The 13,324-nt window shown below is 36.6% G+C and overlaps 3 protein-coding genes across 4 annotated transcripts; 2 read left to right on the top strand and 1 right to left on the bottom strand.

The window, feature by feature from the left end:
- Positions 1-765, top strand: LOC113718842 (uncharacterized). Its single transcript, XM_027243763.2, has one exon. It carries the CDS (start codon positions 307-309, stop codon positions 514-516), a length of 210 nt encoding a protein of 69 aa, XP_027099564.1. The 5' UTR covers positions 1-306; the 3' UTR covers positions 517-765.
- Positions 766-4,096: 3,331 nt separating this feature from the next.
- On the top strand, positions 4,097-4,991 carry LOC113718841 (uncharacterized). Its single transcript, XM_027243762.2, has one exon. The coding sequence runs from the start codon at positions 4,431-4,433 to the stop codon at positions 4,638-4,640; it is 210 nt and encodes a 69-aa protein (XP_027099563.1). The 5' UTR covers positions 4,097-4,430; the 3' UTR covers positions 4,641-4,991.
- Positions 4,992-5,577: 586 nt separating this feature from the next.
- Positions 5,578-8,983, bottom strand: LOC113718840 (uncharacterized). Of its 2 annotated transcripts, none has more exons than XM_027243761.2 (2): positions 8,118-8,980; positions 5,578-6,155 (listed from the first exon to the last, which is right to left on the bottom strand). In XM_027243761.2, exons 1-2 carry the CDS (start codon positions 8,521-8,523, stop codon positions 6,139-6,141), a joined length of 423 nt encoding a protein of 140 aa, XP_027099562.1. In that variant the 5' UTR covers positions 8,524-8,980; the 3' UTR covers positions 5,578-6,138. The 2 variants fall into 2 exon arrangements, with proteins under 2 accessions (XP_027099562.1, XP_071927779.1); XM_072071678.1 differs by lacking the exon at positions 5,578-6,155 and adding an exon at positions 6,895-7,546 and having other exon boundaries at positions 8,118-8,983.
- Between the last annotated feature and the right edge of the window lie 4,341 nt (positions 8,984-13,324).

Consider the following 13,324-nt stretch of genomic DNA (forward strand, 5'->3'; position numbering starts at 1 on the left):
GAGCCACTCCCTTTTGTTTCCTCTCCCATCCAGCCTTATTGCAGCTTTGCTTTGTTTGTTTGCTCTATTTTCTTTTTCTTTTTTTTTTTTCCCCGTTCCATCCAAACTCCAAAGTGCGCCGTCCTCCCTTCCCTTCTGAGCTCTTTAACACTACCTAAATTGCGGCACCACTGACTGCAACTCATCATCTGATCTAATATAACTATTTCACTTCTCCATTTTCAGCGGCCACTCGATCCTTCCTTCACGAACTCGCAAGTTTCCTAGTACGTCCATCTCCCTCCTGCCTGGCAAAGTGAACAAGAGATGTCAGACTGGGGTCCAATATTTGTGGCAGTGGTACTGTTCGTTCTGTTATCACCGGGGCTGCTATTTCAAATTCCCGGCCACCACAGGTGCGTGGAATTCGGCAATCTTCAGACCAGTGGCGCTGCCATAATGGTGCATTCCCTGCTCTACTTTGCTCTCATTTCTGTCTTCTTACTGGCCATCAAGCTCCATTTGTACCTGGGGTAGAGTCTCAGAGACGACTGTGAAGGCACGAATTTCTTTTCTTTTCTTCCTATTTTTTTGTTTAATTTAACCAAAAAAAAAATTTGCGCCTCCACGGTGCGCAAACATAAAACACAAATGTCAATAGTAATAATGTTATAGTAGTAGTATTTGTATCTGCTGTTTTAAATACTTGGGCTGGGACTTTTCGGTTTTCCCGGCCGGAATCTACTGCAATATGTCTAAGTCGAGGGTTGCGCCTTATCCATTCAACTGCTTGAATCTACTTCAATTGAGTTGCACTGTTCATTTTTTGTTGCTATTTGCACGAACGATCGTGCTCTAGGCGATTGCTTCATCAATTACGAAGATTAGGTGAAATTACACAGTGTATTCGTGGTGAATTGGTGGAGTGGATTTCGCTTATAGAGTGGATCGATTGTGATGTTGAACTCATTGGTTACCAATCAAATTCTAGCTTCTTCATAGATATAGATATATACCTGTGTGTGTGTGTGTGAGAGAGAGAGAGAGAGAGAGAGAGAGAATGAGATTGTTGAGAAATTGTCTGCACTTTGTACGAGTTTTAGTACTAATAATGGTACAATTCCTTGGTGCATTAGGATGTCAATTTACGATGCTAGAGTGTAGAATTAGCTTATCTCAAAATTAAAAGGGTACAAGTAAAAGACCAGAAGAAAGAAACAAAATCCGAAACGCCTTGTTCTTTGGAGTAATTTCAAACAACGAGAGGAGGAAGGTCCATGCAAAGGCATTCAATGACTTGCAAGCATTTATTCGGCCAACAATTTGCGACAATAGTCAACAAATTCATTCCAGGCAGCTATGCCAATAAATTGTGGAGTTACTGCTTAAAAAGAAATCTCTGTACCAACGCCGAATAATTCTAGGCTCGTCTCATGAATGTGGTTGTGAGGTCAAATCATGGCTTGTTTTTTCCTTTTTTCTTTTTTTTTTTTCAACCAGCCTAGGATGAAATGCTAGCTGCAATGATGGTTACAGTACAGTTTCGAGAAGGAAGTCTTTCTTTCTATCCAGACCACTCATTTAAAAGAGATGATTATAATAATAATTAGGGTTAATAACAGTACTTTGTTCCCCTGAACTTAGTGGGTATTCACACTTTGTCCCCTTCAACCTTAAAATATGTACATTTTTACCCCATGAACATTAGTCAAAGTTAGAAATACCAACAAAAGTGAGTGAAATGATATTATTGTCCTTTTATTTATGAAATTATCTATAACTTAATATTATTATTTCCTTTCATTATTAAAAAATGTACATCTTCCCTATCATATCAATAATACAACAATCTCTGGAAAAAAAAAGTTTACATTTATTTTATGTCCTTAAAATTTTTCCTATTGGGTTAATATTCACTTTTTTTAATATGTTTCTTTCAATTTATTATACTTTAAGTCAAACAAAAAAGGATAAATAATATATTGCCAAAATAAGGATAATTACCATATATCTTATTGAAAAAGAGGTAATATTAAACTTGTTTTTTGTTTTTAAAAAAAAGTAGTTTTTATTATTTCAGGTTACGCAAACTTTTAACTTAATGCCATTTTCATTTTTTGTTGGTATGCTCATAGTTTAGTATTATTGCTTTTTCTTCTTTAAAAAAAATGAAATTTGATTTTATCTCCATTTTTCTTCTTTAATTTTAAAACTAAGGCATATCAGCCATTTTTAGCGAATTTGATTAAGAATTTAATATTGGAATAATTTGATAAATGAAAATGACAATGATATTAGTATAAGAGTTTAAAATATTTAAAATAATAAGAAATACTTTAAAAATTAGTTTAGTATTATAACCTTTTTGAAATTTTGGCAATTGTATTCATTTTAGGCATTGTGTTATTGATCCATTTTGTTTGACTTAAAATCTAATAAATTGAATAAAACATATATAAATGTGAACATTAATCCAACAGAAAAATCAAAGACATAAACTAAATATTAACCATCTTTAACTTTTTTTAGTTTGATATTTCTATGCAGTTGATATGATTGAGATTATGCAAATCTTTTAGCAATGGAAGAAAATGATACTAAAACCCTGATAATGATCTACACGTACAAAGTTTCGGGTCGGGTGTTATCCAAATGCAGCATGCTACTGGTACTGGTAATATTTATCACGTCACTCGCTTTCAGGTCTACTATTTATCACGTCACTCGCTTTCAGGTCTACTATTTATCACGTCACTCGCTTTCAGGTCTACTAACCCGAAGGTAGCTTTTTTCACCTTTTAAATGGTAATAAAAGATGAGAACTTGTTTTAGTAGAGCTTCAGTTGTTCACACGTTCCGCCATTGCTAAAAGGATCGTGAATTGGTGGTTCGTCTCTTCTCAAGTGTAGGGCCCCATGCGTTTTTCATGAATCATCTACGTCTACTCACTCTCTTTCCCATCAAGAAATTGCATACAAAATATAGTAGATCAGCATTTTTATTTTACTTGCATCATACATATAAGTTTTAATTAATTTTTATCTCACATTCATTATATCTACAAAAATATTACATTAATTATTTTAAATAATAAAACCCCAAGCATCCTCTTCTGTATTTTGGTTCTTTACAGAAAATGGTATAGAAATAAAATTGCATTCTATTACGAGAAAGTGTTGGTACTTTTTTTTCGAATACGATAAATTTTATTCTATACATATACCTATTATGTACTAAGGAGAAGGGGTGGATTCAAGCGGATCAATGGAAAAGTCGGAAAGAACTGAAGCGCATTGTTACTTTAAAATTACATAAGATTTTACTAATTCTGTTTTTAATTTGCAAGAAGAACCACATACTGTCTGGAATCATTGGGTTTGTTTGGATAGAGTATTATTTGGAATAATTACTGTAGCATTTTTTTATGATGTGATGTATGTGAAATAAAAAAAATAATTAAAAATATAAAAAAATAAGTTGAAAAATATATTTATGATGTAAATCAAATATTAAACAAATCCATTATTACTTTCCCATGCAGGGGCGGGGCTGCTCTTTCAAGTAAACTTTCGGCAGCAATTTTTTTGTTTTTTATTAACTCCCCGGTAGCTTAGCTTCCCGACTGAAGCAAACTTGCCTTCGCTTTTAAAAGACCATTAACTTATTACTATTAGTAGTACTCGGTGCTTTTAAGCATGCAGCTCAAGACGAAAAATCAACCCAGTTGCTTCCCTTAGCTATGCTACTTCCGCGCGAAATTCCAGACAAACACGAAAAAAAACCAATAATAATAATAATAACACGTACTACTAACCGTCGCCTAGCAAATCGAATGCTGTGTATCTCATCACCCAAAGCTATGAAAGCCACTTAAAAAAAAATTCAGAAAAGCTATGTTTATGATATATTTTTTTTTAAGGACAAAGCTATGAAACTTGGGTAAAACAAAATACTAGTAGTACTTACTATACGGTGCAGCAACTCAAATGACTAATTAATTAATTAATTAAATAAAATGGCGTGGTGCAGCAGCAAGATCCAGATGGATAGCAGGGACAACCCGCCCAATCTTTAAGATACTGCCAGTCTGCCACGTACTAGTAAATGCTTTTGGGTCACAAGGACCGTAACCCCATCCCCATTGCCCGTTTCACTTTGTAACTTTTTTAGTATGCCCCAAATCCACACAGCTTTTCTACTACTACTACTAACTTTATGACAACGATTTTAGCTGTATCCTATTCCTCCCATTCTTGTTATTCCTTTCTTTGCTCACTCCTTCAAGAATCCGCTGCCTTTAATTTTTTCAAGCCTATAAGTAGTACGGTGTAATCAATCTTTCTTAGCTTAGCAAAACTGGTGTGTAGTGATAGTAAAAGAAAGAGGGAGATAGGGAAGGCAGGACTCAGGAGAGAAGAGATCCAGCAGCAGTAGCAAGTTGTGAGAGTAAGATGGCAGATTGGGGGCCGGTGGTAATAGCGGTGGTGCTGTTCGTGCTGTTGAGTCCAGGGCTGTTGATTCAGTTACCGGGGAGATCAAGAGTGGTGGAGTTCGGAAACATGCAGACAAGTGGGCTGTCGATACTGGTTCACACCATCATCTTCTTTGGCCTCATCACCATTTTTCTCATTGCCATTGGGGTTCATATCTACACCGGCTAGACCAAACCACACCAATCCCCCCCCCCCCAGCTAGCTTCTTCTTCTTCTATAAACGTTTTTTCCTATTGCTGTCTCTGTCTGTCCACAGATATCTTGATTTCTTAATTTCTTCTTGTTTGCTGGTGTAGTTTGACTGGGTTGAGCCCCTGAAGCTGCACGGGATTTTATCGTGTTCTCATTGGGGAGGGGGCCACTGTGTGGTTGGTCTGCTTTAATTTGCTTTCGTTCAGTAATCGGTGTTGTTTTGGGCTTTTCAAGTGCATTTCAATAGATAGTTTTTGCAATCTATATACTGCTGCCGTGCTACGTTACTAGTATCAAAAAAGCAGCTGCTACTTCAAAGTTCTTGCATCTTTTAATTGTACTTACAAATTTGTGCACGCATTCTTGCATCTTAATTGATTAATTTCTGTCTTGAAACTCGTTTCCGCAATTGGATGAGCGATTTGAGATTTGCCGTTCCCGTGACCCGACCCATCTTCAATCAATAATTTTTGGTGTTATCTGAGCCCTTTCACTAAAGTGATAGTCTAGTTGCTTAATTGCTAGAGGATTAGCCCGCACCAAAACGTAAACAATTCGTATTCATTACTACCGTTGCCTCGAGAAGACTTTAGGATGCGATTCTTCCACAAAATTCAACAAATGCATAGACGAATCCAGCGCACCAGGCTGCTTTGAATCCATGCCAACACAAGTCATCAATCCTCCTTAAGTAGGACTCGGATTTTTTTCACTTCTTGCATCTGGTGTTTTCTTTTGTCACAAGGCAAGACATCTGGGGTTTTCTTGCATCTGGTGTTGAAACCCAGACATGTCTATCCTGGTCCTTGTTTAGATTGCGATTTTTCGTCGAAAAATTACATCATTTTTCGTGATCTCGAAAAATTACATCGTTTTTCGTGATCACATTTTTTAATTATCTTTTTTCCTCATATACATCAAATCGCTGTAGTACTTTTTTCATAAAAAATCATGAAAAATGCAATCCAAACACAACCCTAATTATCGACTTGTACTTCTGATACCCAAAAAGAAATGGTACACATTCAACAGCTAACAATTCATGCCTATTACTTGCTCTCTGTTTCCAAATGAAAGGATGCGCGACAGAGAGTATATATTCAAAGGCACAAAAAGCCATATCATCGTAACATAACGTGGTGCAGAGATGTGTTAAAACTGTAGAAAGAAATTGGTTTCTCCTATTTCTTTGTTTTGACTTTTGAGTAGTAATAATAAGGCTCCCCCTGCCCTATATATGCTTCTTCGATTACTTGTACAGCGCGCCCTTTCCGGTCTTTAATGCAGAGGCCATATAAAAAATAATAGACCCAAGAGAGAGAGGTACCCAAAAGACTGGGCACTGTTCCTAAAAGTTTAAATCAAAGCCAGCTCCAAGCTTCCATATGCTAATACTACAGAGACCAGCAGCCAGCCATAAGAAAAATCACGCCGCTTAATCTTGCCGAGCATCTCCCAACTAATCTAAACTGCTTCACAAGAGCATCCAGGCTGCAGCAGAGATAGAACAGGGGAATTTTATTCAACAAGTCTTCGATGCAGTGATTTCAGACCATTTTACCATTTATTTACCAGAGAGAAAACAGAGGACAACTATCATCTCATATGACAAAGGAGAACCATAACCATATAAGAAAATGAAAAACCATCACTTCAGACGCTCGGCTTTAACTGCAGTTGTTACCCCATACTCGGCTTTAACTTTTCATGAATTAACCAATTTTTATGCCTAGACTAAATCTAACAAAAAGCCAGATCAGATCAGGAAAGCATGTGCTATGGCACAGAGTACCAGGTAAAATATGGTTTTACTCAATGGAAAAAGCCACTATTACTATTACTTCATCAAAAAAAAAAAAAAGCAATGAAAAAGGAGCAGCTTTCATGACACACTACTATCTTTCAAGTCCTAGAAAACAAATCGATATAACTCAAACAGTACTGGACTATTAGAGAATTTCCATTGCGAGTTATCTTTAACACCTCTAGAATGGCCAAGAAATGTTGGTAGAATGAAGTCAACTTGAAATTATACCACATATGGGGTCCCGACTCCCGAGTAAAATTTAGACTGCGGTTCTCCTCAAATTCACGACACAACTTAAACGTGGAACAAATGATGTCAGGGCCACTTCCACAGTGTAAATCACTCTCAAGAAAAAAAAAGTTCAAATCAGTTAAAGGAAGTAGTTATATATCGTTTTGAAAAAAAAAAAAAAGTCAAAGGAAGTAGTTATCCGGTGAATGCAAGGACCATAAAAGATCTCAAACATTTCTTTAGTAATCACATCAGTGACGTGTGGGAGAGACACAAAAGGACAGGTCTACTGCATGCACAATACTACACTTTGTAAAGCCTTCGCTAAAGTGTGACTGAAAATGAGACTGAAAGGCCACAAGATTAGAGTAATCATACATGTTAAGTAAAACACACCGAACGTCTGGGCACAAATAATTCACTGCTGTTGTTCGGTAAATACACACACACAAGCACAGAACAACAGTAAGATCTGTCCTTAATACACCCTCACCGTCCATGCAACTGCATACACCCAAAAATGTTGGCACGCATTGCATCAGTTGTAAACCAAAATTCGCTTTTGCAAGTTTTACCAGAAAGTGCCATTCCAAAGGAGGAGGAGCTTGAGAAATAATCACAATTGAGTGTGGTGGTAATTTGCATTTTACCATACAATACAACAATCTAAGATACACAGCGGCATCTTGAAGTTGGCAGGAAGAGCACATCCATTAAGATGGACAACGAATGCGAAGTCCTTACTTCACTCCAGAGATTGTGAATGGACTAACAAAATTCATAACAGGTAAAAACAAGCCGTCGCACCTATAATTAAACAACCCCAAACTCTTGTTTCTGGCAACTAATACATCACAAGGATACTTTGTTAAGAAAGTGCTAATTAGCCAATTATAACCAGAAAAAGACAATAATCTTGATAAATTAAAGACAAGAACGACATATCTGGCTAAGCAAGTTTCATTTCACAATCTACAGTGTCATTAAAATTCCACCCCCCACAACTAGCACAATCATAAGATCAGGCTTCCAGTAAGTCAGAACCACGCATCAATTTACCCAGTTAAGAAGCAGAATCGTTTACGTTTATCGTTAAAGAAAAAGAATATAATACTCTCTCCGTCCTATTGAAATGGGACGGCGCCATATTTTTCTTTAGAAAGTTTTAAAATGTTTGTTATCCTACTAAAGTTTAGAGCCAAAGTTACTTTAATCTCTTTTTCTAATATTATCCCACTTTAATATGCATTGCATACCTACTAAATTCAGATTTGGAGGACGATTTTGAAAACAAATCCACTAACCTCGCCATCAAGGTGCATGCGACAAACAATTTAATTTGGGTGGAGGGAGAACTAGTTAAGCCAAAAAAAAAAAAAAAAGCTAAAAACGTGAAGTGAAACGAAGAATCTTACAATTACAATCCTTTCTGGGAGATGGCGGGCCGGAGCTGTGACAAAGAATCGCCCGTCCCAGCATAGACAAGCTTGAAACCAACCCAACTGCATAAAAGACCATCACCAATCCGATCACCCAAGGCATCAAAAGGAACCCAATAAAGAAAGTCACCGATCCACACAGCATCAGCGCCAGAGATATCCCCAAAAGCAAAGAAGCAAACCCGGCCGGTGTAATCTGTTGCATACCCGTCTGCCTTCTCCTCACCGCCAACCCAGTTGCAGACGAGGAAGATTCATCCGACGGGACACTGTCAGACTCGTCGGAAAACTCAATCGGAGTCGGTGGAGATCGTAAAATGTTCATAATCATAGCTGACAGCTCGTAAAACACCTTCGACTGCTGATCTTGTTGTCTCCCCATCGTGTTTCTTCAATTTCCTTTTACAAATATATTTTTGAAAAATTCGTAAAATGCCAATTCCAACCCGGAACTATAAGAAAAGGAAAAGCTTGATTCCTGGAGCGATCAAATGGAAAAGAAGCCTCAAAAATTCAATTTGTGGAAATCGAGGCGAATGGATAAAGTTTTGACTGGGGATTTTAGTTACGTTTATCCGTTTAATGGATTTTAAACGTTACCATGGTTTAAACCTTATCGGAGAATGGTGCTTCCGTAATGTTAAATACTACTACTGCTAAATTAGTAGTAATTACTAGTACTGAATTTTATATCATGTTAGACTTAAAAAAGAGCTTTCAGAGGGACAAAAACTGCAAATGGCACAAAGGAATTTTATCGTGTTAGACTTGAGACAACAAAGGGGTTTTTTTTTTTTTGGAAGGAATGTGTGCTGTTTCAATGCCGTATGGTAGTGGAATGGGCTGCTAGTCCAGTATATATCTACATACGGATAATTGAGGAAATTTTATGCATTTGTGTTTATTCTACTTTGCAACCCTAAAGTTCTTTTATTGTAAATTTGCATCAGAGTTTCATTTGGATGTCTCTTCTCCCGTAAAAATTTGTACTGCAATTTGCCCTCTTTTTTTTTTTTTTGGGTAAGAAAGACTACGTTCAAAATAACATTTAACACAGGTTTACAAACCAAATTTTGCCCTCATTGTTAGTGAGTCGAGAGTCGGGAGTTATCGTATGAGTAGGATGTCAAACTAGTATCTTCTATTTGAGAAACGCCAAATTATTGAAATGCGATAGTTAATCTATCATGTAAAGTTAATTCAAATACGGATACAATATGGAATGGTCATGTCTGTTGTTAGAATTAATCGCTCAAATTATGACATAAAACATCTTTAAATTTGAGAGGATTGATACATTTTGATAAAGAAAAGTTTTAAAGTATGGTTGTCAATAATCATATAATAATTTATCCATAAATCTTTATTCCACTAGTTTTATCCTTGTTACGTATATTTTAACGTTATACTAGTATTAGCCGAGCTCAAATTCACTTAGAAATGGCTTTTTGGTGTTTAAACTCTAATTGGGATGCACATCATTTAACCTAGATTGTCAAGTCTTAGGTACAAAGTAAAATATGTCAAGCTTGAAGGGTGCAAATGAAAAGAATCCCTTTTTTGAACGATTGCATTAAAACGATGTCGCGTGTCCGAGAAAATAGCTAGAGGTGCTTTATCAGGAAGGGATGTAGTTGAGTGTGGGAGAAGATAAAAGGATCCTGTTGGATCGGTGCAACGAGGTAAGGGTGACACGTCACGTTCTATGAGCGCTTAATGTACACGCGCAATTATTGGAGTTGTTGATCTATTCTGATTGATGCGGAGTATCTGATTCGAGGTTGCATGACGTGGGGGCTCTATCTTCTTAAGACTGCGAAGGCCAGTCCACACGTTGTTTGAGTGCAGAGGTGGAGGCGCGTGCAGGGGATTGTTGACGGTGGACTAACGTGGCACGGCGGGCGTTGGTTGGAATGGAATGGTTTAGCAGTGGAGTTGACAACCACGTGCCCCTGAGTTTGGCTTTTTATTAAAATTTTTGCTGACTGAATTGGTATATCACCTTCATGTTATCCAGAATGAACGTCAAAAAGAACCATCAGTCAAAAAGCCCTTAAGGTTTGGTTGTCACATAAAAATATTGATTTGCTTTAAAAAATTCAGACAAATACGTAGTGTACTCGTTTGATTCGATAGTGATTCAGTCCCCTTCGAATTATCCCTGAATCTCTTAGATCCTCCCCTCCCCTAATATAAGATAGACTAAGATATATTACAGTTATCGTCTCAGAAAAAAAAAAAGAATAAAGGTCAAAAAGAAGAGAAGGAACAGATAGCTTTTTAATTTTCTTTCCCAATTTTTTTAAAAATTTTTTTTACCGCTGCTGCTGCTGCTATCATAACCATATAAGAGTTGAGCAAGTCTTCACATAGGATAAGCCAACAGCATCTTGGACTGGCTGGCTGGTCATCACTAACACTTTCAAATGTTTGTGGGGGTAAAAAAATAAGGGCACAATTCTTATCTTTCATTGTATACTTATCACTTAATTATGATTGTTATATTTAAATGAATTTTTTAGATAAAATTTCGTCAACGCTCTAAATTAGACTAGAATAAATTATAAAAATATTAACATTACGATTAAAAAAAAAAAGGCAGAGAAAAACTTCACATGGGATAGGGTGTAACATACTCTATGTGGCTAGACGTAGTAGCTTAGGGACTCCCATCACAATCCCGTCGACTGACCCCAAGGGTAGCATCACCAAAGCCAGAGGAGGATGGCTTGATATTTCCAGAGGAGGATGGTTTGATATTTTCTGGCCTGATTGCATGCTCTTTTTTTATTTTTATTTTTTTGAAGGAAATGATTGCACACTCTTACAAAAGCCTCAGCAACAAATAGCTCATCAGTAATCCGCACATTTATCATCATCTCATATCCAAGTCTTTATCGCATACGTATGCATGCATGAATTATGGAGGTGGGGCTTTTGTTCCCTCGGCCCCTTCTTAATCACCTGCCATGACCTAGACTTGTTTGCAGTCCATAGAAAATAGATTAGCGCCCATGGCTCTGCTGCAACCACTCTTGCTGGCTATCACCAATAGGGATGTAATCGAGCCAAGTCAAGCTCGAGTATTGCTATACTCGAGCTCGACTCGACTCATATATACCTAAGCTCGAGCTCGACTCGAGCTCGATCGAGTACAAAAAATCGATACTTGAATATTGACTCGAGGAACTCGCTTTAAACTCGAGACTTGATTCGATAAGACTCGACCTTTAGTCAAGTCTTATCAAGTCGAGCCTAATAAAGCTTTTTGACTCGACTCGACTCGACCAATCTTCCCTTTTTTAGACATTTTTTCTTTTTAGGTCTTTTTACAATTATGTTATTACTTTTTTGCCATTATGAAATTTTATTATAAAGAAAAGTTTATTGTAAATTCTGTAAAACTTATACCCATAATGGTCAATTTATAATTATAATACATATATATTATTTAAATTATAAATATATTATTTAAATACCTCTGGCTCGACGAGTAGCTTGACAAGTCTCGAGCCTCAAACTATTGGCTCGAAACTCGACTCGAATGACAATCGAGTAGCTCGAGACTCGGTTGACCGAGCTACTCGCGAGCTACTCGATTATGACTCGGCTCGCTTACATCCCTAATCACCAAGTACTAATTACCAACACTTTAGATAGAAAGCCACCGAACCAGCAAACCCCAGTGACCACTTAGAATTAGTACCGACTGTAAAATGTTTACCGAGCTGGACAATTACGGCTGAGGTTTAGTGTAATTGTGTTCAAATGTTTGGTGATCTTTTAGACAGGAAAGACGGATGCAGGAAAGGAAGCATAAATTAAAACGAATTTTATACGATCGAGTAACAAATTAATAGTTGCATAATCAACCAACACGAGCATAGGTATCAGCAGTAATCTGGTGGTTTCAGCTTTCTCTCCCATTTTAAGGCGCATACCATATTATTTTGTTCCATCTTAAATTCATTTTCGGTTTTAGTTTAGCTGTAACATCTTATTTTTCGGCTAATCCCAAGTTAACCACAAACCAAAGTCGAATAAAAAAACTTTTGAAACCATGCATGAACCCTTTACTTTGTGGTGTTCTCACTTTATTTGATCGCGACACATGATGTCGGCAGTTTCAGCCAAAATGATCATAGTTGGTTGCTAAGTCGCTCTCCGTAGAATCTTCAACGGGGAATTGAATGGACGGTTTTGGATACAAAATTATTTCAAATTCTTGGTGTGCTTAAATTGACTTTATTCGTAAAAAATTATTTTCTTGCACTACAAATAAGTTATTTAATTACCTTTTTAATTTTTTAACTATTTTTTATCACACATGCGTTATATCATAAAAAAAAAAGTATTATCATAATTATTTTAAATAATATTTTAAATAAAATTCCAGAATTTCCTGTCCTGTTTGTGTATTTTACCCACAGTCAAGCCTTTTATGCTGTTCCAAGTTACTTCCACGGTTTTCAAAGTCAAGAACTGAAGTGGGCATGTCTCGGGATGTTTTCTAAGTTGTTCTTGTCGTGACAAAGACCTCCTTAAAAATTGAGTCGGTTTATTTATCATTTTATCTCATACTTCCTTACTGCTTACGCCAATTTTCATCTTACTCAGACTTGTTGCTTGATGACTTTTCTCACCAAAAAGAAGAGGGAAAAAAAAAAAAAAACTTGTTAATGGAGCGAGACAAGATTAACAGGGTGGGAATAAAGTACACGTGAAGAAGAAGAAGAAGAAGAAATTAAGAAGAGTTGTTACCTACTACGACGAAATCAATATACACTGAAATGCTCTCTAATTTTTATTTTTTGTTTTTCGAGCAGAATGCTCTTAAAGTTTAGTCATCCCTTTTTATGTATTGCCTTTTCTCATCCGTGAATTTGAAAGTTAGCAAGCACTTGAGTAGATCCGATATATGTAAATTATGTGGTCACACCATTTCATCAACTCACGAACTCAAGGTGTAACAAAATTTAGATCACATGATATAATATCCGGTTCACCTAAATTTTTGAAGGTTAACTTGTTATTGACTAGAGATTCAAGGGATAGCTTTAGGGGGCTTTCTTGAGGTTTCTGACACCTCAGCCCCGATGAAATGATCGAATTAGCCTTAAAGCTTACAAGATATCTTATGTGGGCTTAATGAATTAGACCACTAGTTAATCGAATTAATGGAA

The sequence above is a fragment of the Coffea arabica genome, chromosome 11e (genome assembly GCF_036785885.1).
Source record: "Coffea arabica cultivar ET-39 chromosome 11e, Coffea Arabica ET-39 HiFi, whole genome shotgun sequence".
NCBI classification, from domain to species: Eukaryota; Viridiplantae; Streptophyta; class Magnoliopsida; order Gentianales; family Rubiaceae; genus Coffea; species Coffea arabica.